The 26,578-nt window shown below is 41.1% G+C and overlaps 3 protein-coding genes across 8 annotated transcripts in view; 1 reads left to right on the forward strand and 2 right to left on the reverse strand.

The window, feature by feature from the left end:
- Positions 1 to 13,920, reverse strand: part of LOC138192579 (cyclin-dependent kinase 17-like) — a 37,823-nt gene extending 23,903 nt beyond the window's left edge. For 3 of the 6 annotated variants that reach the window (XR_011177811.1, XM_069140058.1, XM_069140056.1), the window contains exons 1-3: positions 13,625 to 13,920; positions 7,989 to 8,149; positions 5,215 to 5,379 (exon numbers count right to left, since the gene is read on the reverse strand). Coding sequence is in view for 5 of the 6 variants with exons in the window: in XM_069140058.1 (XP_068996159.1) it covers positions 5,215 to 5,379; positions 7,989 to 8,118 (295 nt within the window). In the remaining variant the exon portion in view is untranslated. Of the gene's footprint in view, positions 1 to 5,214; positions 5,380 to 7,988; positions 8,150 to 10,983; positions 11,175 to 13,624 lie in introns of those variants that run through there. The other 3 variants (XM_069140061.1, XM_069140060.1, XM_069140057.1) reach the window with 2 other exon arrangements.
- Positions 13,921 to 16,084: 2,164 nt separating this feature from the next.
- Positions 16,085 to 26,159, forward strand: LOC138193420 (transmembrane prolyl 4-hydroxylase-like). Its single transcript, XM_069141441.1, has 9 exons — positions 16,085 to 16,838; positions 17,077 to 17,158; positions 21,455 to 21,651; positions 21,812 to 21,902; positions 22,943 to 23,105; positions 23,188 to 23,373; positions 23,744 to 23,834; positions 24,029 to 24,152; positions 25,006 to 26,159. Exons 1-9 carry the CDS (start codon positions 16,482 to 16,484, stop codon positions 25,218 to 25,220), a joined length of 1,506 nt encoding a protein of 501 aa, XP_068997542.1. The 5' UTR covers positions 16,085 to 16,481; the 3' UTR covers positions 25,221 to 26,159.
- On the reverse strand, positions 17,601 to 19,155 carry LOC138193421 (secreted frizzled-related protein 2). Its single transcript, XM_069141442.1, has 4 exons — positions 18,597 to 19,155; positions 18,222 to 18,397; positions 18,053 to 18,139; positions 17,601 to 17,920 (listed from the first exon to the last, which is right to left on the reverse strand). The coding sequence occupies exons 1-4, from the start codon at positions 19,115 to 19,117 to the stop codon at positions 17,601 to 17,603; spliced, it is 1,104 nt and encodes a 367-aa protein (XP_068997543.1). The 5' UTR covers positions 19,118 to 19,155.
- Positions 26,160 to 26,578: the final 419 nt, after the last annotated feature.

Raw genomic sequence — 26,578 nt, forward strand, 5'->3', positions numbered from 1 at the left:
AAACACCAGCGTTTTCGCAGTCACAAACTTCTATTCAAAATAAATGTGTAATAATGACCTACCACAATAATTAAGAGCTTGTTTTTCTACAGTGTTCTGTTGTGTAACCACCATGCTTCAAATTACTTCCTTAACGTTATCTTTTTCCTTTTGCAACAGAAACAATGAGAAAACAGTCGTTGGTGTAAAGAAACATTATGACAGTGATTATTGAGGGTTTATTGTTTTCTTGGAAATAACCTTTTATAAGAAGAGCCTAATTTACCAAAGCACAGTACTGATAAACAGTTTTGAGGTACTAGTAATTTGAATATTATGATTATGTCTACTGAATACTTCTACTCCACTACATTTCCCTGAGAAATTCTGTTCTTTATGTTTTTACATCATTTGTTCAACAGCAACAGTCACTGGTTATTTTTCAGACTATGGTATTTATAAATTGATCATATCATACAAAATATATGGTGTGTTAAAAAAAAAAAAAATACTAGGCCATGTCATAGATTAAACCACCATATAACATATATGAAGTTAAAATAAACTCCACCTAAACAAACAATAACTACTGCTAATGAACCAGTAATATAATCGCATAAAAGCGTTAGTGGCTACTCTGCATAATGAATACTTTTATTCATAATTCAAGTACATGTTGCAAATATTTATTTACTTTTTCTTTGCTAGTGTTCTATATATAAAAAAAATTAACTTTAACTTTCAGGTATTTCTATATGATACGGTATACCTCCACCTCCACTGAAAATAGCTATTTTCCTCAAAATTAAAGTGCACGTCATGGTGCCTTTCATGTGCACTTTATTCAAAGGATAATTCAATGTTTTTTCCAGAAAGCCTACCAGTATATATTTTTAAAGATGACAACCAAGCAATGGTATGTTTTTGAAAAATACACTGTCACTGCTTAGCCCCTCTTTCCCAAATCATCCTGCACATTTCCCTCTAGGTTTTCTATAACCAGTTGACTTTGCCACCACAGAAACTAACATCAAAAGAAGTGTTTAGAGAGTATAAATGTGTCTATTGCAACTGCATCCAAAATGTCATTACGATAAGGTATTAAATGTCATCTACCCTCATAATATTCTCAAGGATAAACACTTTGAAAAGCTGTTGCTCTAATGTTTTAGATAAAACCTCACCCCTCCCTTCTTGTCAATAATCAGGTTGTCTTGTAAACCTTCACTAACAAAACAAGCTCATGCAGAGAGGCTCACCCTCTATGTCAATAATGATGCACTTAATTATAGGACTACTTACAGACACAACCATAATTGACTTAGATACCGTAAATATGTGGGATCATTGGAGCACTGTATACTTAACACATCCTGAGAACATCTTTAATCTGGCTAGGCGTGGACGGTGTATTCAAACTAATATTTGTGAGAACGATAAGCTCGGAGTGTTCATTTTCACTAAAACCAACATGAGTTGCACTTATACTTGTTTTATTTGGGCTCAAAACTCTACTTTCAGCTGGATTCAAGAAAAGAGTAATGGTCATTGGCAGGGCATTGACAGACACATATTGATACAGAGTGAGGAATCCTTGAGCTTCAGGCTGTTTAAAACGTCAAGGACAAAAGCCCACCCATCACGGTCTCCCTGTCTCTTTATAGTCACATGTGCAACTGTACACATAAAAGATTTCTCTCTTGCTTTGCAGCCACCTCCACACAGCTTTTCACTCCCCTCAAGGTCTCATTCACTTTTTCCTACCACCTTGCTTTAAACATTTGTATTGTTCAATTTGCTGGACTACATTTGAGTTTCCACTTTAAAACATTCTGTTTTCACAATCATTTGAAGCCATAAATACTAAGGTCTGCCTTGAGACGAGCGAGACAAAAAAAAAAAAAAATAAAAAAAAAAAAATCAAAGTGCACATAACATCCCTGAGGAAACAGCACGCGCAGCGAAACACACTCACAAGGCTGGGGGGGTGCAGTAATTACCTCTAAACCTTTTATCTGCATCTGAGGAATCTTATTATTCAATTACTGGGACCAGAGTGCCTATACTGTAAGTTACCAGCTCTGTTTACTGGTCCTCCATAGTCCCCAACATCTCTACCCCCACATATAGCTCTGGAAAATACCAGCATTCATTAGCTACATCTTCCTTTAGCCTCAAGCATAAAGCTAGTGAAACAGCAAGCCATCTCAACACACATAAAAGCTTATAAGACCTGCTACATAAAAGGACTCCACTCCACTGTTCTTATTAAATCTAAACCGGGAGTGAGCAAATGGATGGCCGGGAGTGGAGGGAGGGAGACGGCTTCTGCGATTAATGCAGTGTTAATGCATTGCATTAAATCCCTGGCACAGACAAGGTCTCTCGTGGTGTACAATACACAGGGCGGTCTGAACCATCTTACCATCTTTTATCTTTGCCCCATTCTGGTTTCATCTGGAGGTTAAATATAGTATTTTGATGAATGTAGAGAGAAAGAGACACATACAGAGACGGAGGGCAGGGGGAAAGAAGGAAAGGAGACATCTGTGACAGAATCGTAAATAGCAGCCTGCGACGGGTTTGGAGAAGAGGAGGCAGCTTTCAGCAGAGTCCTTTTTCTCAGTAAAACAGACAGGGGAGGCCAACTAATCCTCAACAGTGTAACTACAGATATTCACAGAGAGAGAGAGAGAGAGAGAGAGAGAGAGAGAGAGAGAGAGAGAGAGGGAGAGAGAGAGAGAGAGAGAGTGAGTGTGAGAGAGAGTGTGAGAGAGAGAGCGTGAGAGAGAGAGAGAGAGAGAGAGAGAGAGAAAGGGATGAGGCAATGGTGAAAAGCAAAAATTAAAAGTGCAGTGCAGTATCTTTCCTGACTGTAAGTACAGTGCGGTGAGAGTGGGTGTTGGCCAGTTAGCAACAGATGAATCGCTAACCTGTAATATGTCTCAGTCTCTGGCTGCTGCTCAAACTCCTCTAATATAACCCAGCAGTCAAGCCCATTTACAGATATGAAAAGTGAATTTAATAGGATACTTGTGTTGGTTAAATAGAGCAAGTTAGGGAAAACACGGAGGGAGAAAGTGAGAGGCAGAGAAAGGGTGGGTAATCTCCTTAGTGCAGCAGGAAAGCAAGATTGCATCATCATGTCGCTCTATTAAAGGCTGCAACGTGCTCTGACTGCCGAGTGGCACACAGTGAGTCAGCGAGACCAACCAGTGGGAAACACACTCATACACAGAAACACGGCACCTCTTAACATTTCAAACTACACTTTATCCGGATTTTAATAATACAGTAGCATCTATTCTAAGATCTGAGTCAATCTATGTCCTTTTTTTTTTAGCTCGAAGAGAGCTGTGAATTTCACAGATTTCACCAGACCAAAAATCAGTGCGCTTCCGATCAGGATATATATTTCTACATATTACGGTTATTCTTCATAAGAGCTAGAAAACTCAGATAAGTTAATCTTTTAACTATAAAATACCCCACTTAATTTTAACTTATCTTAATCATTATTTTTCACTAAACAAATCTACAGACTTATCAAAAAAGTTTATGTTATGTGTAAAAAAAACAACTCAAATATCGATTTTGATACAGGCCTTATACAAAAATACAGCATCAGACTCTATTTCTTATATTCCTCATCTGTGTCAATACGCTCTCATGACACTCCTGTCACTCTCGTGTTCAAACATTTGTCATGTTTAATACACATTAACTTCATCCCTTCCAGCATGTTCTGAAAGTTGTCATCGAGGGAGATAGCATTAAACATTAAAAACATTTTTCTAGATTTTTTTTTTTTTTTCATCAATTGGAAAACATTTTGATAGAAAATACATTTTCATACTTGCCAAAGTAATGATTAAAAGTTTATTATTTTAGTATGGGTAGCTCTTATGGTAATTAAAATAGTAGTACTGAACATTTTCAAACAATACTCTTCCTTGTGCGGCTGTCATTTTTTCATCCGTGGGATCAGTGAAGTTTTGTCCAAACATAATTATCGTATTCCCAGCTCACAATAAAGAGTAAGCTCCTGTTGTGAAACTAGTTCTCTTCAGTTAAGACTTGAATGGATGCGTGGAGTCCCGTTGTGGTCTATCTGCAGTTCGCTCAGCCAAGGACTCAGGGGAAACACAGCACAAAGCCAACATGACTCATGAAGGAGCCATTGTGGAACGCTCTCCCATCACTTTGTCTGTGCCTCCTCCCTTCAACCATATTTTGTATTTCTTCCTCTCTATCGCTCAGCCCCTCATACGTCAATCTCTTACTATTTTCCAAGCTCTATTTCACTACAAAATCCATCTCCACCATCATCATCTTCACTTCCCTCTCTTTTCATCCATCCTTGGCTTCCCTTTCCTTAGCGCGTTCTGCCCTACTGCTCTGATATAAGCCGTTCTGCCACAGTGGGAAATTAGATTACTGGGATCCATATAGCCACAGACCACATTATATAATGCAGACAGAAGGAAAAAGTGATTGTGTGAGCATGTCAGTGTTGCGAGTGTGTGCATGTATCTGTATGTTGGATTAAGGTCATTGAAGTTTTATCCTTCCACATTCATATTAAATGTTGTCAGGATGGCTAAATTGTATCAGTAAATACGGTTTTACACTCAGTGAAAACGTACACACGCACACAGACACGCACACGCTCTTATGGTAATTAAAATTTACATCTAAGTGACATCAGTGACTGACTTTCCACCCACAGGGGGCAGTATTGCTCAAGCCTAATATTCTGTTCTGGTTGAAATAAAATACATATACATACATACATACATATATTACAGCACAGACAAGGAAAAAGTTTCAAAATTGTCTGCCAGAGGGAATGAATTTGTTTGACAATAAGTAGCCTGAAGGCAAAAAAAAAACTTGACTGCTAGTAAAAGTCCTGAATTCAAAGTTTCACTTGAGTAGAAGTACTTTAGTATTAGTAACAAAATAGGACTTGTCAATGCAACTGTACTTATATTATCTGTTTATTCTTATCGAGACATTTCTGTGTATGCAACAGTTATGATGTAGCTAGTTGAAGACAAGGTAATCTATATGTATACTAAGTAGTTTATATATTTGGGTAATTTAAACCTTAACAATACTTTATAAACAGGTGAAATGGCCTGTGGTGGCATACAGAGTAGTTTGTTTGGGTGCTTGTAGTTGTGTGTGTGTGTGTGTGTGTGTGTGTGTGTGTGTGTGTGTGTGTGTGTGTACCCAAAGATCCAGTCCTGTGCAGGCTCAGGAAGGCTCTGTCTCTTTCCAGCCCCCCACCCGGCTCTCTGCGCAGGGCGGTGCGGCCCAGATGACCGGCATATTGACGCAGGAAGGAGGGAGCACTATGGGAGGCGGGAGGGTGCACAGCGCACACCACCATGGGTTCTGTGATGCACAGCGTAGACGGATAGCCAGGGAGAAGGAGGAAACGAGGGCAGAGAGGAGGAGAGTACAAGAAAAGGCAAGAAAGAGAGGGGGGAAAAAAAAAACTCGGAACGGTAGCAGGTCGACACAACAGAAAAATAGGAAGCGGTCGAAACCAGAAAAAGCAGGATTAGAATGAAGGGGGAGAAAAAAAGAGGGATGAAGAGTTGAGAAAAAGCAGAGGAGAGGGGACAAAGGCAATAAGAAGTAGCAGATGACAGGAATTGTAGGGAAGGGGAGAATAAGAGAAAGAGGAAAAGAAGACGGCACAAGGTCACACAGAGACCAGACACAGACAGGAAGCAGAACATGTAGGAACAGTACAATATGTAGCTGTGATAGATCAAAAGGAGGGAATGCTAACAGTTGCTGTAGTCATGTGAGAGGAAACCGTTGTGGCACACAGTAATATGAATCAAAATGGAAAGTGTATAAGGCATGCAAAGTGGAAAATATGTGAAGTCACTGACTGATGAGGCTGAATACAAAGAACAGATAGTAACAAGGACAGACATGCACACAAACAAACAAGCAGATGCACTGTAGGAAACAGGCCAGAGAGCTAATCAAATCCCTGATGGAAGGACTGCAACATATATTTAGCTAAATGTGGTAGAAAATTTTTAACTCCTGCTCCAGGGGTTTTTCAAAGCAAATTACCGTAACCTGATAAATCACCCTCCCTGTCAGCCTGCATGCATCATCACCTTTCTTTCACATTGAGTCTTATTAATGAATCCTTAATGTAAAAGTGGAAGCCAATGTGTCACATCTCCTATCTTTCAAATAATTTCCTCCACATTGCACTTTAAATTCTACTGTGTTTATCAGGCAATACGGTTGAATGTTTCCCTAGATCCCTCACGCGATTACCTTTCTAGTCTCGCTTACTGTAAAACCAGTCCACTAAAAATACAGTTGAAGAACAGCTCTGAGGTCAGTAGCACCAGCTTCTCATTAGCACTTTGAAAAATGTGAGAATTATTTTTTTACCGCTCTTTCGCACCGTCTGACTAATATATATAGAGATGTGAGGAGGGTGGTGATACAGCAAGGGAAAAGGGCAAGAGAACTTGGTAATGTAGAGTAGTTGTTAAAGTTTAATGTCCCTCTCCTCATCCTCTACATCACTTCCTCCATCCCACTCCCTCTCTCACTTGCTGCTTGCTTTCTCTGGAAATGAACTGACATAGCCCGAGCTACTCAAGACAAAAGAGAGGAATGTAAAAATAGAAGGAAAAGGCAGTGGCAGTGAGTGAAATTAATCGGGTAGAAAAATGGATATTGCAGCCGGGGAGCTGAAATAACAGCGGCAATGAACAAACAAAAATGCTCCTTGTAACCAAATTGCAAAGCAGCCAACAAAACACAGTTGTATTTGAACACTGTGACTTCTGTTGTTTTCTTTCTTGTTCTCCGAGACAAAAGCATCTGCTGAAGCAGAGGCAACCTCCCCTGCTCTATGTTCTGACCTGGTTTCTGCCTGGTGCCAGAATAGGACACAAACACACACAAAGCTGAACATGTTCAGACAGTGTCTGGGTGTGAGGTCTCTGAATGTTTTTTTTCCCCTAGAGTTGGACCTGCAATCCTGCAAGATGCCCAGCAGATGGCACCCAGAGTTTCCAAGAATGACATTGCTTTTCACACTTTTTTCCAGAAGCTATGACATTTTATTTTTCTCATGTGAATACATAAAAGCAGTGTCTCTGAAATCACATAGCTTTGGGAATTCCCACACACTTCCAGCTTACTCTGCCTCTCAGTTTTGATGATACGCGGCAAAATAGAGTGAACAGTGAAATTCACTGTGATGAACCCGATGATGAGGTAAAGATGATGACGGTTAGGATGGTTTCAGTGGGTTTGAAAGCTCAGGTGAAACTGTGCGTCAGTTTTGTGTTTCCATGTCTTTATGAGAGTATTGAGCACACACAGGTTTTTGAAACATGAGCACATACTGCTTATAGGATAGTTGCATTAACAAACGAAATGAAGGACATACAAGAGTGGAGGAGAAGTGCAATATGTGCTGCAATAATTTCAGCATTACCTTCATGCATCACTTACAACGAGCAAGAGTGACCTTTATTTTGACCCTTTCCACCTACACTGTCAGTTTCAAAACACTTTATTATTTAATGACTCTTCATGTACTGAAAGATCTTCAAATGAAGTCGTGAGGTCTTAAACTGTTAGAGAACATGAGGAACTGCTCTTTAATAATGGATCATGGGCGGTAAGACACTGGATACAACAGATGCTGGAGTCAAACTAATCACCGTTTGATTCCCAGGAGGGTTATAGAGGTGAAACAATGACTCTTCATCATAATGACAACAAATGCTGCCTTGCTAAATTTTTTAGAGCTTCTTCTGTTCTGCAGTTTATAGATATAATTCACATTGAGTCTTACATTTAAGTCATGTAACATATTTTTAAGTTGGTTTGTGAGCTGTGAATTTTGAAATAGGTGCCCTTACACATAGTGTATGCTTGTGTGATGGTTTCTGCTGAGGTGTTTGTGTGTACTGTACATGTGTGTGAGTGCACTTGTTCATGTGTCTCACCATTGTCCCTCGCTGTGGATGGCTCATCCAAGGCCATCTGTTCTGCAAGTTCAGACAGAGAGTCATCCACAGGCCGAGCGCTGCGTAGAGACATGGACAGCCTCCGCTTGATTATCTTCATCCTGTCCATCTTCTCAAGCTCACCACCGGGGCCCGCGGGCCTAAGGGGGAGGACAAACCACCAACATCATCATTATCATCAAAAGCACCACCTGCAACTCCGACATCATAATCATGGACCTTGTTCTCATTATGACCATCAACAGCTACATTCACACTACCCCGTTAATCTTCATTGTACAATGAAACTAGTGCAGTGCAGCCTCTGCGCATTTTCTACCGTTCTTTGGGTTCCCAATGATTGTGTTTGCTCACGCAGCGTGTGTTCTCATTGTTATGTATTCCAAGTGCAAACATTGCAGAATGAAAGACAAAGAATGAGAGAGAGAGAGAGACAAACCCAGAGAGGCAGAGAGAAATAGAACAACAAATAAAAATTATACAAAAAAAAACATGTAAATGGCTGACTGTGCAGATCCCCCGAGGTTTCAGACGAGAGCGGCTTTCCTCGATGAGCTGTGATCGACACACATTTTACTGGCTGCTCCATCAACTATTCATGCCATGAATCCACACTATATAAACTTCAGTCTAAAGTGTCGTAACGCAAAAATGGCAGACAACTTATCATATGACACAAGAATAAGTGTCTTACTCTATATACGTACAAAATTTATATCTGATTGCACAGTAGTCCATTATACACTGCTGTCCTTGTGATATAAACCAAAACTATTTTAATGGAAATCTGGTTTCAAACACGGTACAGAATATATGATGTCACAAAAGACAAAGAAACATCCCATCTGTAAAATAAATGGAGGAGAAAGCACATATTGTTTTTAAAGCAAAGTGCTCTGTATATTCACTGGTGACCCAACTATGTGTATTGTGTATTTGGGCTTGTATACCTCTTAGCGTAAGTAAGCTTTCAAAGTTATATATTGTTTGGAGTGCCCCTTAGCAGACATTTCATATCTGGTTTGCCAGTGTCTGTACAGTATATGGGTCTTTGCATGTGTGTGTTTCTGTGAGTGGAAGTCACTTTGTTTGTCGTATTCCTCTATGCTCTGCTGTACTGGCCTGGAGGTAGAGGCAGCTATGGCAGAGTATTTCTGTCTCCCATCCACTTCTTGCTCTGTCTATCTAAACCCATAAGGGCTCTGGAGCTGACATGCACAAGCGCACACACACACACTGATAGACACAAATACACATTGCACCCGCTGCCTTTCTCTTTGTGTCCAACCTTGGAGGCTTCAACAAAAGCCATTCATCCTTTCAGGCTCTCAGTCTTTCAGGCCTATTAGACACAACCAGCGCTCCGAGGGAATTCAAACATCCTCACTCGGGACAACTGGCTTTTTTTCACCACAGGATGAGTTTAGGAGAGTATCTATTGCCAACAACATTGCCTCTGTCAGTTTACATGAGTCCAGTTTGATGTGGTTTGCACCTTAGCTGGATTTATTTCTAAGACAGAAAAAAAAGAAAGTTAAAAAAAAGAGAACAAAAGAGCAAAAGGAAAGCAGCTCACATGCATTTCACATCATCCGTTATGTGGATTATCAGTGTGGAACAAATCTCCCTCCCCCCTCATTTGCATGTTTTCCCAGACTTCATTAAAAAAGAAGCCTGCTTGGACAAGGAGATTGGGTTCTCCTCGTTCAACCTTGCAGTGATCATCCACAAATTTTCGGGAAGAAACGAGTTACATTATGGGAAACAGCTGATCTCTAATGCTCTGCTTATTACCCAGATAAATTAATATCAATGCTATCATTAACTCACACGTATGCCCATATCCAGGCATGCGCGCACAGACATAGACAGACAATAATAACTAATTTCACAGTCTTCATCTTATCTCTGTTGAATTAGCACAGGCAGTAATGGGAATCTCAGTACCCAGCGGGTCATAGAGGGAAATACTTCAGGAAACCACTGTATGTCATATATGTAGTTGAGATTTCCCATTCTATTTAAAGTATGATAGAATAAGGGTTTGTCTCTCTATTACCTTACAGCATCACAAAATAAGGAAACATTCATTTTACGGAAACTAATAACTTACTTATTCATACATAGTTGTTGTTGTTACCCTAGAGTTGCAAAGTTTTCCCGTCTTATCTGTTTCTGAATTTTTTTTTATAAAGTGCCATACACCCACAAACTTTTAGTACAATTGCACAAAGATGAAATCTTCTCTTTAATCTGTAATGGATATATGCAGAAATAAAAATAGACATTTCTTCCCGACGACTGAATTAATGGCTTTTGATTACTTTATATCGACATTTTTGTATTATACATATTGCTGTATGTTGTAATGTTGAAATAAACTAAGGGCCATTAGACTTTTAAACTTAAAGATGATAAAAGACATTTTAGAGGGTATAAGATGATGAATGTGGCTGTGTGAAGAGCTTGGCAGAGACACACCAGCGAGTGGGACAAGACATGTGGGTCCAGGCTGTAGCATGTGCGGGCCACACTCACCAGACACCTGGCAAACCACGCACAACTCTGATACATAACTCCCACTTAATGGAGGGACACATTCCAGATGACAGAGGTTACACTTACTCCTCCAGCCATTCAATGGCAGTACAGACACCTCTGCCATTTTAGAAAGCAACATAGTGCATGAATTCACAAGAATTATAACGTTGTATGTTTAATAAAACAAACACAAGGAAGCAGAGGTCAAAAGGTGAGTAGTACAAAGGACTGAAGCAATAAAACCATCACCGTCTTTGTACCAAGTTATTTATTTGTGTCTGTTAACAGCCTGTGAGCATGTGCACGTGTTTCCAAATGCATGCGTGCGGTGGTTGCATGGTTGTGGTAGCTTGGAGGTGAGGTGAGATGAACTGACACACCCTTGAGGAGGACAGAAGAAGAACATAGTCTGATGTATTCAAGACACACACACCATTTAGGTTGCTAGGTTACAGACCCAGGCTGGAACCACAGTTTCAGTCTCTGAGGTGGAGAAAAGAAGGAGACAGAGAGAGGCAAAAAAGCTGAGAATTCACAATTCACATCTGTCTATACTTGCGCGCACCACACACACACACACACAGAGAGAGAAAACTTCCAGCCCTCCAGTTCTTGAGATGCTACAGAGCACTGCATCATGCAATCCATGCCAGCCTGGCTCTAGGATTCCTCTGCCAATTTATGCCCTTTAGGAGGCCAAAGAAGGAATGGACCTAAGGATCTGAGCCTGCAGAAACTATGTGTTATACACACACACACATACAGCTAGCTGCATAAATGACACAACTACATACAAAAAGACCACAAAATGTATTTTGTATTTGTTTGACCAAGGTCTCATTTTGTTCCAGCCCTATCGTCTTACACCCTGCACCTCTCTTTTTTTTGTCCTTTTCATCACAAACAAGCATTCTTCTGCAATTCAGTGACACATGAATCATACGCATGCATGCACACACATGCAATGTGGCACAGTGGAACGGGAACTCAGTGCCACTCAAAACACTGCCTCTGCAAAGCGGCCTGAGGATGCATGAGTAATGCACAAATCTGCCCAACTACAGAATCCCACACACATCCACGCAAACACACATAAACAAACAGATAAGTCAAACAACAGCCCATTCTCTTCATAAGCCCAATGGCTTCTCCTCAACATCTCCTCCATCGCTGAACCCAAATCTCCAGAGTTAGATAAAGAGAACAAAATACAGAAAGAAGATGAATGAATGAGCACAAGCAGACTCAAAACAAAGTGCAAAAGAACAGGCAAAAGATCAGAAATGCCATTTCAGCCACAAGAAAAGAGGGAGAATAGTGTTTGACTCTGAATGAATGAATGTTGGCAGATCTGGCACACAACGATCACGCAAAGTACAGAATGATTTTCACAACTTCATTTCAGCCTAAGAAATGTGGTTGAAGTCAATACCACATTATTAATTAGAATAGCTTTCCAAAGCCTAGATGGCAGATGATGCAAAAAATACAATGTAAATCAAAATAATCAAACTGATGTTCAATGTTGTATCATTGTACATTATATCCGTATTATTAATAGCAGTGCGGTAAAAGCAATTATAAATCTCAGTGCGGCCCTTTTCCTGTGATTAAATTGCTCCTTTTTTTTAACTATTAGGAAAACTGTCACAGTATAAAGAACACACCAGCAAATGCATACAATTAAGATTAAAAACTTTTTTTTTTTTCCAAGTTTACTTTTTTTATGCAATCAGAACAGTGGGATCTGCGTTTGCATTTCCATGTAACATCCAACATTATAGCAGGAGTTTGAGTGCAATCTGAGCCTGCCACGAATCTTTGCATGTAAACTACTATTGAAAATCAATACAGTATTTTGAGCATCCACACAGTATCACGAAACATCGTGATACTCAAGTCCATCCATGTTTTCTTATACCCCTTAAACCACAAGAAAGAAAGAAAGAAAGAAAGAAAGAAAGAAAGAAAGAAAGAAAGAAAGAAAGAAAGAAAGAAAGAAAGAAAAAGAAGGAGCCCTATAAGAACATAAAAGGTCATGAGATGAGATAGTATAGTTATATTGCATAGGGCATTTAAATAGACAATAAAAAAAAAAGTATAGGTCCTAGAGGGGGGTTATTATTATGGGATTAGTTTGATTTGTCAGTCCGGGTGCATCGCAAGGGCAAAAGAACTGACGGGTGCGCATGATTTTCAATCTGGACATCCCACCGTGAGGTGGACATACATAATTTAGCGCTAAATGATACTCCCAACACGCTGCTAAGACATTACGCGTTCAGAGACATGCGTTTACCAATGGCATTACTAATTGTTCAACCTAATTTGGTGTTCGCCCCACATCCGCGAGGTTATTAGCGACAACGCTGCGGGACCGCAGCACTGTGCCGTCACATTTGCGGACGAGAGAAGGTCCTGATGTCCCGTGTAGTTGCTCGACATGACTGCAGGCTGAGCCAGTACGTATGAATCCCACAAACCCAACACGCGGCGCTTCACGTCGGGCCTGGCTGGCAGAGATTCGCCGACCTTTCCGGGCCTTTTGCGTTTTCGGTCAGTTCCTCTCTCCCCGTGTTTTCCTGACGCAAGTATCCGGGAGGAGGAGAATGAGGCAGGGCAAAGAAAAGTTAGACAGCCGCCCCGGCCGGCTCAGAAACTCTGTGGAAATGGAACCTAGGGTCATCTCAGAGATTATCACGACATCTAGATGTGCATTTGCACGAGTTAGGGCACCAAAATGTTTGAATTTTTTTTTTTTTTTTTTAAATAAATCGCTTCAAAAACTTCCCATTCTTATTTGGTCGCCGTTTATCGGTTGTATCTGACATGGTGTCACTTTAATGTCCCTACCCCGCGAGGAGCACCAAAGTATCCCACACTAGTTGTAGCCCAGTCACGATCATTAAAACACCTTTTATTTTGACGAGTCGAAAAATAAGGCCACCTGCCATGTCCGATGATACGACAACATGGTTATCGGTGGCCGGTTATTCCAACATACAGAATCAAAACAAGACTGGCCGAACATAAACAAACACACACAAAAAAAACATAACACCGCTGCCACTGACCTGCTCGTGTTTCTTCTGCAGGAGACTTATTGTTCCGTTTGTGTGTGGTAATCCAGGCAACACGCCGAGATGAATCCACTGCGACAAGTTCCTCCAACTACTTTGCTACAAAACACGCCAGATCGCCTGCTACCCGCGGGGTATTTCTTATCCCAGTGTTACACGGCCTGTCGCCGAGTCCGCTCGCCTGAATAAGTGCATTGTTGATCGGCAATAAGTCATCCTTTGTATTAACTTTCGCTTGTGATCAGCGCCGTCCCGTCCCGTGTTGATCAGCCATATCGCTGCTGCTGTGGATCCCAAGTGGAAGCGGTGGCGTGATCCCGGAAAACACCGCAAGGGGTGTGTGTGTGTGTGTGACTAGTGAGGATCATACCCTTTAACACCCACCCCCACCCCCTCCTCCAAGAGTCCCTCTCTCACTATATAAAGGCAGGTCAGATGGATTAATTTCAAGGGTTCTGTCACCGGGGAAATTAGCCTTCATTATCCAAGCCCCATTCCCACCTAAACCCTCAGAGAATATTCCTGGTGAATAATGCATGGTGATTATGGAAATCCGACAGTATGATACACCTCTGCCTAACTGGGAACAACATGATGGAAGTTTTGGAAATTCCTGAAGTCCCAAAGATTTAAAGTTTGATTACATGAATTGAACTGACAAGGTCATTCAGTGTAAAACACGCATATAATCCACAGCTGTCTAATTGATTTTGTCCACGGTAGCCCCATGTTGTTCCCAATCATGTTATCCTTTCGATATAGTGACCTGATTGGAATATTTTCATCACATATAGTTTTAAATGAAAGTGAAAGTAAAAGTAAATTGTGATTTGTATTTCACGGGGATCACCTGGATCCCCCACCAATTACGTCGAGAATCACGGATGACACAGCAAACACAAGTTGGCGAGGAGAAGTCAGCCAGCTGGCCTTCAGCGCCACCGTGTGGTCAATTCAAAACAGCAGAATCATGTTTTCATTCTCAGGCCAGATTCATTCACTTGGAGTAGATCCCATAGGGATTGTTTAACCTCTGGTCTGAATCGTAGAGGGGCAACACTTTCTGTGTTAAGGTGCTGACACTGCCACAAAAAGTTGTTTTTCCTGAACTCTGGCCCGGCTTTATACAATTGTTGGCTCGACCATATTTCATCAAATGAGGATAAACCACCAGGATTTGCATCATTTAATGTTTGAGGAGGTCTTAAAACACAAAACGCTGAATTTGGGAGGGATTAAAAAACATAAATATATGCTATAATGATAAATAAAGTTTCATATTTACTATCTTTACAGCTTTTTGGTAAATAGTTGTGCATATGTTTATGTAGGCTATTTATTGTTTGTTTGTTTTTTATTTCAAGCAAAGCTCTCAGGTAAAAACATTTCCCTGCACCTGTAAGGCCTACATGTTGTATGCTGCAAAATAAAGGTTTTGAGTCTTGAGTATAATAATGATTGTAAAATAAAATAATCCATTTGACACAATTAACATTTAAACCAATAACATCAACAAAAACACACAGCAGGGCTCTCCATCAACCTGAAACCACACACTGCATCTCTGTTACATGTGTCCTATGCAAATGCATTTGAAAACAAATAGAAACAAGTACTGGTAACCACTTTATAATACATTAAACTATGTTATGGCATATAACTCAAGATACAGTAAACATTCTATTGGAAACTATACTTTAAATAATGAAGATTTATTTAATGTGTTCTGATATCACCATAAATTCTCAACAAGGAATAAAAGTCTGTAAATTATTTTTCTTACCCAAAGAGTAAAACAGTTGAAAAAAAACAAGTAGAGCTTTCTGAGACTATGTTTAATTCTATGGATAATCAATATTATGTGGCCTTTAAGAATTTTTTTCAAATCAGGATATTTTGACTGCTTTGAATTTGGCCAAGTTCAAATCTCTGATAATTCCCATTCTTTGCGGACAACTCGGCCTATATAATACTTGGCACACATAATTTGAAAACTAAAGTTGTAGCCTACATCTAAAAGTCTACATTTCAGAGGGGATGTTATCTTTTTTTTATTATTCCAAGACAGTTGCTTGACAGCTATTACTACCAATGAAGATTTTACAGAAAAGCACAATATAAGCTTATAAAATGCCAAAAAGAGTAAACCGGTGGTTCTCAAACAAAAGCTGAGAACCTAGATGTCTATGGGTGGCTGCATCAAATATATTTCCCATCTAATAGTCTCAGATAGACTTTTTTTTTTTTTTTTTTTTTTTTTTTTTAAATAACTTCGTGAGGCTTGATAAGGTAAAAAAAAAAATCATGACATAATTCACAAAACCGCAAAGATTAGAGAAAAGTCCACAATAAGATAACATTAATACAAAAATGTGTATCGGGCGTTGGCCATTAGAGGGCGCTAGTGGTTTACCGCGGCCCCCGAAGCGGCTGCTTCTTCGGTCGTGACTCGTTAGCTTGTCCGTCTTGTTGTTAGGCAGGTTGTCAGGGGCAGCGCATCAGTTAGCTAACGCGGGATTAAAGGACTCGAGTAAATGATGACACATTTATTTATCACAGAATACGACCGTCGGCACACCTGCACTGTCGCTCGAAGTTGCCCCGTCTGCTCGGGTGAAAGCAGCAGAGACGTCAGCGTCGCTTTTTATCGAAACGGCCAAAGGTTTGGAGTCGGGTTTGCTCCGTAGCGAGCCAGCGAGGTTTGCTGACATCTTAGCAGCAAAGTAACGTTGTCAGACGGGCCTTATCTGATTTGAGTTTTTGCAGCCACGTGACACAGTAAATCTCTATATCCCTAGATTTATTTATTTTTTCATTGCTATTGGTTTTGCGCAACAACAACAAAAAAAAAATGGAAGACGTTCATGAAGATTTACTGGAGCGGGAAGAATCCGACGACATGCCGTCAATTCCGCCTTTCCCTTTTCGCTCCACCCGGCTGCACATCCAGAGAAGCAACGTCTGCTCCCGGGCGTATTTCGTCGTGGTCATGGTCTTCTTTCACGTGTACATCCTGAATGTCATCGCCCTGCTGCTGTACGTGCACTACAACAACGGCCCCGGGGATCTGGTCAGTGGGAACGGGGGTTCCTCGTCACCTGTCGGCGACGGCGGAAGCCCTTCGCCCGATCCCGCCGCATCTTCCGGAGAGCTGCAGGTGGAGGACTACAGCCACAGTTTCAGTCTTCCCCGCATTGAAGGGATCCGGGTGAGAAACGGGCGTGATTTCAGTATCATAGTGCATGATAAGTACCAGTAAGTAGTAAGTATCGGTACATTCAGTCAGGACGTTTTTGCTGTGAAAAGCCTTTAACAAAATGTTGCCTTATACTCTAAAAGTGATTTATAATTGCAAAAGCCCACCCTAAGGTGATATATTTAATTTAATGTGACAGAGGTGCCTATAGCCATATTCATGCATTGGAAACGTCTCCTTCCGTCTGCAGGTTGGACACATTCAGCAAGTGTCCCTTGTGCCCGACAGAACCCACGAGATGAAGACGCTCAGTCTGAAACCTCTGCTGTTTGGTAAGTACGCTCTTGTTTTTTGTTGTTGTTGTTGTTGTTTTTTTGTGGTATGAGCTGCTGTTTGTGTATAAATTGCATTTCATTCAGATTTAGAACACAGTTTAATCACTCTCAAAGCCGTACATGCAGTATTGCAGCAATATTAACTTAAAATTCACAGATATGTACATATTCTATTAGACATCTTTTATGTCTTTGACCGCCACTGCCTGAAAGACACATTGTTGGTGATTGATGATCCTTTGTAAACCAGCTGGCGATATATTTTTCTTCCATAACAACTTGTTTGGACATGATTTTTTTTTCTTTTTTTTCTAAACTACATGAATTATTTACAGTTGTAGGCTTATGGTTACATTCTACATACTATCCGCTAACCATAGCTGCATGATGCTTCTTTCACAATTCAGTTATTTTGGATATTCTAACTGAACACATAATCCTAGTTCCTGCATCGGTGGTGTTTCCATTTGCGTGCAGCTGCCATCAGGTCCTTGTCTTGTCTTTGCCAGGCGTAAGCCTTGTTGACCACCAGGCGCTCCCCCTGCACTGCGCCTGTTATTATGAAGGTGCCGCCTTGTGGGTGTTGCCGCGTCATGTTCCTTACACAGGTGGCATCCCTCTCCAGCCACAGCTGAATGCGGTGGCGGATTTGCCCACCTAACAAAGATCCATACTTCAGAACGTGCAGTTTAGCAGTCAATGAGAACTGAGATAGACTGACTGGACTATATTTGAGCCTTGCCAGACGTAGTTTCACAACTGGGAAGACAGAAGATAAACACAAAGCCTGAATGATGACATCTCTCTATAAAACAATGCACTCATGTCTAATTATTTTAAACAAGAATAAGTGCTGAGAAGGATTATAGGTAGAACAATCCTGGTACTCACCAAAATCACTCCGACAAAATGTCTCCAGTGTATCTTTTGAAGATGATGTCTCCTCCAGCTCACAGTCCCGACAGCTTGCCTGAGGCACTGAAATAGTCAAACCACTAATTGAATCATTTGTTGAATGAGGTCAACTCAAGCATGTGTTTCTGCTTGTTCAGTTTTTCACCTCCTCGCCCTGCTGTGTGAACAGTGGTGTTGGTGACGGAGGAGATACACATGAGATGGTCTGCGGGATACTGGTCACACCGCAGAATTTCGGGCCAGGGGTAACCATAGCAACTCATGATTGGTGCGCAGCTGTCCCGTACAGATTCACACAAACTCCTGCAGGGTGAAATAAACCTGATAAAGAAGAGATGGAGAAGGGACATGAGCAGCAATGAATAGATGAAAGGATTTGAATCAGTAACATAGTGGTGGAGAGCACACAAAACTTGACAGAAAATGGCTTTTGAAAATCACAATTCCTACAAAAAGTCAGATTTCTTGAAATATAAACTATATGAATTGACCATATAAAAAACATTTTGTGTAGTCTTACCTGTCAAGGCAGATGGGAGTGAAGAGAGAGCAGAGGAAGATGCGGGCACCAGGGTGACACTCTCTGGCAAGTAGTGGCAACCAGCTGGCACTCTGTTGTACAGCCTCAGCTGGAGTCTCGTGGCCCAGCAGGTTGGGCATCCTCATGGTGTCGTAGCCAATGTTTTGGCACAAGGCCATGCCCGACGGGATAGGGACACAGTGAGAGGAGCTGCGGGGTTCCCAAAGTCCCCCTTCACTGATAGAATGTGTGGACCTAAAGTTAGTCATAGCCGTACCAGGGTCTCCCCACACCTCACCATCCTCTCCTGCTGCAATTCCTGCTTTAGAAACCAGAGTATCTCCAAATCCAGTTTCACTTGTTCTGTCACTGCCTTTGTTCTTTACTCCAGATCGAACCCTACCCTCTGCCCTCACTCGTCCCTCCAGTCCTCCCCTTACTCTACCAGGACTCAGCGCTAATGGGCTGCTTGGCCCAGCAAGCAGAAGGAGGAATAGTAGGGAGGCTGAATGGAAGGACATTGTGGATATAAAATGAGGACAGAGCACTGCAGTTATCCTGGGACAGAGGTCAGAAAGCAGGAGAAATCCTGAAGTTTGTCTCTTGAGTAAATAATGGTGTCTGTGTGAAAGTAGAGGGGAGGACAGCAGAATAGGTGTATTTATAGTGGGCGGAAACAGATTTGCATAGGAAGGGCTATGGGGAGGTGTAGAGAACAGTAGGGAGAAGGGGTGGGGTACATGTTAAAGTGTTAAGAGAGTTGTGGATCCACTTCTATTCATGAGGGAGTTTAGGTGTATTTGACAGAGTGCACAATTAGTAACAAATATTTTTTAATATTTTTGTGCCTACAGCTTGAATTGAGGAAGATGGTGGTTCTTATGTAATGAGACTCTTGACGAGTGAAACCTTTCCAACCCACATTTTCTTCCAACCCACACTTAATTACCCTGTCCCGCCCTGACCTCTTTGCTTTTTGCAAATGTTTTGATCCTGTTCTCCTCCTAAGATTCGATTTGTTATGAATACTTATAGCTCAGAAGAAAGTGAAGATTCCAGTCAAAGTAAAGAGACAAAGTGCCCATGGGTTGAGGTCATTACTGAACCATAAACCTTCAAGAGAAGTTCATCAAAAAGTCTCTTAAAGTGACAGAACATGTGAAACCTGTATTCAGACACTTGCATATGTAGAAGTGCACACTGTGTATGCATTTGTATGTGTGTGAACATGCACATAGGATACGAACAAAATTGGTGTTGTCCTGCTGTGTAGCCATGGCCTGATTCTTGTTCAGACAAGCAGGTCACTTCCTTTCCGGGGGAGAAAGAGAGACATCGGTGGGAGGGAGAAGAGGAAGGCTCAGTGCCCCTTCATTCATATCAGTTATCCAGATTAATGAGGCTTGACTGGACAATAGGAATTAACCAAGGGTACAGTGTAAAAGACACGGGTGACAAACAAGGCCTCTACTGTACAAGCAGCCAACCTGCTGGAAGCCTTTTATTAGGAGGGATTGCTGTTTGGATTTCTGGAAGAAAACAGGAGGAAATTATGAAACAGTACTTTGTGCCCTCACACTGTATCTGTGTTCATTGAATGCATCTAAGACAATACATCTTTGGGCTTTTTGCTGGTGTAACTCATTTTTTTAGGGAACGTGAGTAGACCTATTGAAAAACATAACAGATTCCAAAAATAGAGTTTCAAATAAAGGATGAAGGACTGTTTTATGTGGGATGTTTTGGTGCAACATCACCAGTAAGTATAGTCAGTGTAAATGTGAATGAGTGCACCAAATTGTGATTGGGTTACTACTTTGTGCTGATTGAAATGAGCAGTTATTGACTCCCAGAAGCCTGCACTGCCTAACCCTTCCGGTAGAAGCCCAGTATTGTCACTCGTTAAAACTGCCTATGGGATAGGATGTAACACTAATGACTAACTGTGACCGAGGGGAATAGCTTGTACTCATTATATACACAGTCTATATACACTGTCACTAAGTGTTGCTGTGTTAAACACCTACAAAGCATCAACAAATACAGGTATTATTACATTACATTTGCTTTAGCTTCCTTTTGACACAGTTAATTGTAATGTAATATTAGAACCTATATTTAACTCTTTATTCCTGCAGTCTGGAGCAATACAACATGAAAATTATTTTTTTATTCTCGGAACTTATGAAAATATGAAGTACTGAAAAGGATTTTATTGAAATTACTTTAGCCTTTATTGGAATGCGTTGATCAGACGAGCTCAAACTTTCCCTGATAGGTTTTGTCAGGCTATCTAAATAATCATTTTAGTCGTCTGACAGATCAAGCCGGCACTGTTAACAGAAATCAGTCACTCACCAGTTCAGGTGTGCAACAAAGAGGTTGTGAGCGTGAAACTTTCACACTAGAAATTAAAAAAAAAAAAAAACATTTAAGTGATAGAAGAGGCATCAGTAATTATCAATATCCAAATGAACAAACAGAGTTCCAGTTTATTTGCTTTTTTATCTCTCGGTGGCTTTACTGCTAACAGTCATGTGTAACGTGTGAGTCATTATGAACTGTAGTCAATCTATGAACAAACTCTGAATCTCAATCACACTTTGCATGTTTTTACGTACCTAATCTCTACAATTGTATCCTTGATCCTCACTTGGCTCTTCGAGATAATTTGTGATTTGAACAACCTGTGACTGAGTTAAGGTGTCGTAAGATTGTATTTCTAATGGGGAAATTGAAGACTCTGTGATTTAGGTATTTGAAAAAAATGTGTCCGCATTTCACACAGCATTTAGCCACACATGCCAAAGGCTGTACCATGTCCTTACATTGGCCGCTGTTGTCTTTTTCCTTGTCAGAGATCCCTGGCTTCCTGACAGAAGAGGAGTGCCGTGTGGTGGTGCAGCTGGCTCAGCTCAAGGGTCTGATGGACAGCCAGGCGACAGCACCAAGCCAGGGACAAGAGCAGTCAAACCCGCCATTGCTTTCTCTCAGCACAGACGAGGTCTTCAGTCTGTTGGACTTGAACCAAGATGGGCTGCTTCAGAAGCAGGAGGTAACAAGAGAGAAACATCGTGCATCTATATTCCATATAGCTGCAGGAGGAAAGTAGATTTCCAGAAAATCCATTTCAAGCAATGAAAAATACAATGAATTGTCTGAACATCATATGCTTTTTGTTGAAAGGAGAAAAAACATTGTGGTCTCTCCTTTAGATTGTGAGTCATTCACGCTCTCGGGATGGAACTTGGTTGAGCCCAGACAACCTGAGGCAGATACTGACTGGTCTGGAAGCGTGCCCAACAGGTCTGTGCTCCTGTGGTTCATGTGTGTCAGGACATTTGTGAATGTTCTGAGTTATTTCATTTAGGAAAGAACATCAAGTTAAGGCTCCTAACTAAAGGAATTTATAAGGCACAGTAGAAACTGAATGTGTAATAATTTCATCTTTTAACCATGAAAAATGAAAAAAGGTACCATTATTCTTTCAGAAATGTGATCAGGCTCTTTAGGAAGCACATTTGAAAATGCCGAAGGAGTTAGAAAAGTTTCCAGAACAAATGCAGGCACTGATTTTACTTTTGTTTTTTAGACTACATGAAATATGTCCTCTGGTTTCTCTGCTTCCAACACACTTACACCTTCTTAACTGAGTGGTTCAAGATGAAAACGTCGGATTCAAATGTGTAGCTGGTAGATATACTACATTAGTCTCCTCTCCTATTGTGTGTGTGTGTGTGTGTGTGTGTGTGTGTGTGTGTGTGTGTGTGTGTGTGTGTGTGTGTGTGTGTGTGTGTGTTTTCTGCAGTGACAGTGCAGTAAATGGCTGACGGGTGGCTGTGATTGCGTGCAAGTCTTTGTGAGTGGCAAGGCAGGAAGAGGAGTGACACCGTTTTGACCTGACGCCATTGTGTCAGGCGTTGTACACGTCCCGGTCCGGATGTGCCTCGTCCTATCTCATTAAAAACTGATTATTCTCCAACCCCTTTCCTTAATTTTCCCCCGGATACCCTGTATCCCCCAACTCCCTCCTCCACACTCTCTGGTTAGCCCACCGCCCCCTCCCCAGCCACCTCTTCACTGGCTCCCCAGAGTTATTGTTGCGGCTGGGGCGCGGCCTCCCGGGGGAACTGATGGGAGCCAGACAATCATTCAGCTGAGAGTAACAGCACGCGGTTGGACAAAGAGGGAAGAAATGGAGGAAAACGGAGAGGAGGGAGGCTGTTGTAGCCTGCTGTTCACTGTACAATAATTCAAGTGAAAATCAAACTCCATTGGAATCACGATACTGCATAACTGACGGACCGGTTTAATAATTTGTCTACTTCGGTTTGTGTGTCTGGCAGGGATGCTATCTTTGGGGGACTTCAGGCGTGTTTATGATATGTCCCAACGTCCAGGACAACAGCGCAGTGGGAAGCTCCACGGTCAGTTCAAACAGAGGAGCAAGCATACGTGGCTTTATCAATGTCCAGGATCTCACCACGTGCTGCGCACGCTCAGAAACAGGTCACTACCTACGCACACTCTTTGCCGTGCCCCTCGTGACCCACACAACTGTAACTGAAACGTTCTCCTTTCTTTTTCTCAGAGTGATCGGTCTGACACGTCTGCCCTCTGCATTGGTTGAACTGAGTGAACCGCTGCAGGTAATTCGCTATGAGAACGGAGACTTCAGTAATGCCCACCATGACAGCAGCCTGTCCCGCTCAGAGACGACCTGTGCACACACGCGTCTGGCAGGAAACACGTCTGCTCTCGCAGAGGTCTCCTGCAGGTATGTGTATTTTCTGTGAAGTTTTGATATTTTAGAAGTGCTTTAATTATACAGCCAGGACAACCTTAATTATCTCCAAATCGGCTTAGCTTAGTCGTTATCACTTTGAGTGATTACAAACATTTATAATGGATGATGCAATATTTAAACGGGAGTTTTTTGTTTTTAATAGCGAGTTGTGGCACGATCGGTTTTAGGCACTAATTTATTTGTTGTCAATGTTTAAATTATATAATTGTATTGAAGTTGTCATTGCTTTTGGGGGTTAGTCAAAGTGTTTGTGCATTAAACAAATTAGTGTCCCTTTTGGTTACGGGGAGACATTTTTCACAATTGTCTGTATTTGTTGCTCCCTCTCGTTCTATCCCAGGTATCTTACAGTGTCGTTCTACCTCAGCTCAGTAGATGAAGGTGGTGAAACCACCTTTCCCGTGGCAGACAATCGTACCTATGAGGAGCAGGTAAATGTGCTCTCACAATCGACAGCCTTGAACCAGCAAAGCCTCTCTTCTCTTCCCGCTGTGAGATGACAATTATATGACCTTTCTGCTTCTGATAATGCACACATACGATGACCTACGACGAGTAATCAGTTACTTAAGAAAAAAAAAACACAAGCTTAGACACAAGCTGTTTACAGTCTTGTGTGTTTTAGGCACTGTTTCAGGATGGAGTGGATTTTACAGACACTCAGGAGACATGTAGCAGAGGGAATCTGAGAATGAAACCTACTGCTGGGACAGCTCTCCTCTGGTACAACCATCTTTCCGATGGTCAAGGTAAGAATGGAAAATCTGAATTATATCATCTGCACAAGGTACCAAGTGAGCTGTCTGGTATCTTGATTTGAGTTCATCTATTGTTGGCAGCATTGTACATCAGCTCCGTGTCAGTAGACTTTAGGCCTGAATCCAGGGAGACGCAGACATGCAAGTGTACGTTTTTAATGCCAACTTCTCTATAGATGGTTACAGAGATGAAAACTTAGCAGATTTAACTTCTGTTATATGTATCATTGACCTAAATTACATAAACCTTGTGAGAAGATGATCTGTTTCAGAATTTCTGAGACAAGAGCCAGTTTTGCCGATATCAGCGGACAGTCATATGATCTGCTGAAAACCTGGAGTGGAGCACATACTTAAATTGAAGTGTTCAGCTCTCACTTTTTTTGCCCTTGATTTTCCTTCTCCAGTCGTTGTGGGATCTCGGATTACATTTTTGTCTCCTTCCACGCATTTTTCTTTGCCTGAAATGATAATATGATTGTGTTCAAGGAGACTGTGACACTCTGTCACAATACCAGGTGACTGGATGATTTTCAAAAATGACGCTGTCGGTCTGTCGTATGACTAGGGACAACGCATTTCAACAATCAAAACACCTTATTGCATATTAAAGTAACTTAATAAGGCAACAGCGTATGTCTGATGGCCAGTATGATACATTTTAATCCCGGTGATTTGCAGCTACTTTGCAAGCATGTTACTTGGTTTCACGATAGGGGCACTTCTCCATTAGCTTAAACAAAACTAAATCTTTTGATTTTCATAGAAAAGAAAAACGTAGCTGTCGTAGCTTTAAGCTTTTTATATCTTTAATACTGTTCATCTGCTCCCCCGGCTTCCTCAGGTTGGATGGGCGAGCTGGACGAGTATTCCCTGCACGGTGACTGCCCAGTCAGGCGTGGGGTGAAGTGGGTGGCCAACAGCTGGGTAAACGTGGACCCAGATCACCAGCAGCAGGCCCGCTACCAGAGACTAGTTGCTCAAAGGCATCGAGCTAAATCGGGCATAGAGGACCATTACCAATCTCTCTCACACAGTGACCTCCACCAGGATCTATAGCTGGGATTTTTTTTAATGACAAGACAAAGCAACCATAACTTTAAGAATTAGTCAGTCTTGCATCTATGAACCCAGTGAAGCATGATGGACCTTTCCACAATGTCAGATGTTCTCGTCAAAAGGAAAATTGCACAAAATAGCATCACATATCTTCTCCTTTCAGTAAATCCGTCTTGCAAGTTTGGTGAATTTTATTATCACTTTTAATATAAAATGAAAGTATGGGGGAAGAGACAGTTCATTTTTAATACATCAATTACAAATACACATATCTAACAGAGTAATTTGTCATTCTCTGGGAAGTCGCACCTTAAAACAATATTGCTGATTTAGAGTAGCAGATTATATACGGACATAATGAATTGAGTTGGGAAAGAAGTAGTCATGTGTAAGAGCTAAACCTGCTTACCTCCCTTTTCCATCTAGGTTTACTGGACATCTGCCCCTGTTGCAGGTCAATGTTATTTATTGTTCTGGAGTGAAAGCCTTTTGTTACAAGCCATATCACTATTCATATATGAATGTGTTCCTGAGGGAAAATTTTATGAGACTTTGTATGATTGTTCTGTTCTTCAGTTTTATTTCCAGAGTTCCGGAGCTTTTATCATGAAGTATTATTTAATAAGAGTTTAATATACCTATTGCAGATAGACAAAAGGATCACTTTTCACACTGGTTGTGCGAGGCCAGTCCTTCAGGTGTAATTCAAGCGTAGATCTTTGGAGTTCCAACTTTTGTGTTTGTCATCCTCACAAGTCAAACATATTTATTGTCTGTGACTATTTATTTGAGTGTTATTTATTACCACTACCCAGTGATTTAAGTTAAAGTAATGCATATTTATAACAAGCTTGATGTTGCACTGAATATGTTTCTGAATTTTATTGTGTTTTATTATATGATATAAAATATATATATATAAAGCAATGTTTTATTAGTGGTGTTGTGTGATTGGTCATGCTTGAATCTGTTGATATATACAATGACCCCTAGATGTCGCCCAGCATCAAGTTCAGCACTACAATTTCTTTGACTTGTGACTTAAATATGAGCCTTTTCAGAAATGTACAGCTGCTGTACAAGTGAGCTGTTAGTTCCTGTGGATAAGCCACTAATATTCTATATTAGTGTGCTTATGTGTACCTGACATGTAAGTGAGGACACTTGGACATTCTGGATGGACAAACTCTATAACCAGCAGGCACCGGCTGTAACCTCACAACCACATAATTCTGTCAAAGACTCCAGTGAAATCTCACTTGAAGTAAGTATTCAGACTCTTTCATTTATAGCCGCACCACATTTATCGGACACTCCATTTGAGTTAGTCCTGCATCTAAAATGTTACATAAATTAAT

The sequence above is a fragment of the Embiotoca jacksoni genome, unplaced genomic scaffold, assembly GCF_022577435.1.
Source record: "Embiotoca jacksoni isolate LCO1_2020_lvr unplaced genomic scaffold, fEmbJac1.0.p SCAF_9, whole genome shotgun sequence".
In the NCBI taxonomy this organism is placed as follows: Eukaryota; Metazoa; Chordata; class Actinopteri; family Embiotocidae; genus Embiotoca; species Embiotoca jacksoni.

Bases quoted from the DNA above. Each gene is read 5' to 3' on its own strand.
- LOC138193420 (XM_069141441.1), top strand. From the start codon at position 16,482: ATGGAAGACGTTCATGAAGATTTACTGGAGCGGGAAGAATCCGACGAC. The intron at 17,159-21,454 runs GTAAGTACGCTC...TTTCCTTGTCAG, and splicing joins TCTGAAACCTCTGCTGTTTG to AGATCCCTGGCTTCCTGACA. The intron at 24,153-25,005 runs GTAAGAATGGAA...CGGCTTCCTCAG, and splicing joins CCATCTTTCCGATGGTCAAG to GTTGGATGGGCGAGCTGGAC.
- LOC138193421 (XM_069141442.1), bottom strand. From the start codon at position 19,117: ATGTCCTTCCATTCAGCCTCCCTACTATTCCTCCTTCTGCTTGCTGGG. The intron at 18,140-18,221 runs GTGAAAAACTGA...TGACTATTTCAG, and splicing joins TCACACAGCAGGGCGAGGAG to TGCCTCAGGCAAGCTGTCGG. The intron at 17,921-18,052 runs GTGAGTACCAGG...CTGTCTTCCCAG, and splicing joins ATTTTGTCGGAGTGATTTTG to TTGTGAAACTACGTCTGGCA.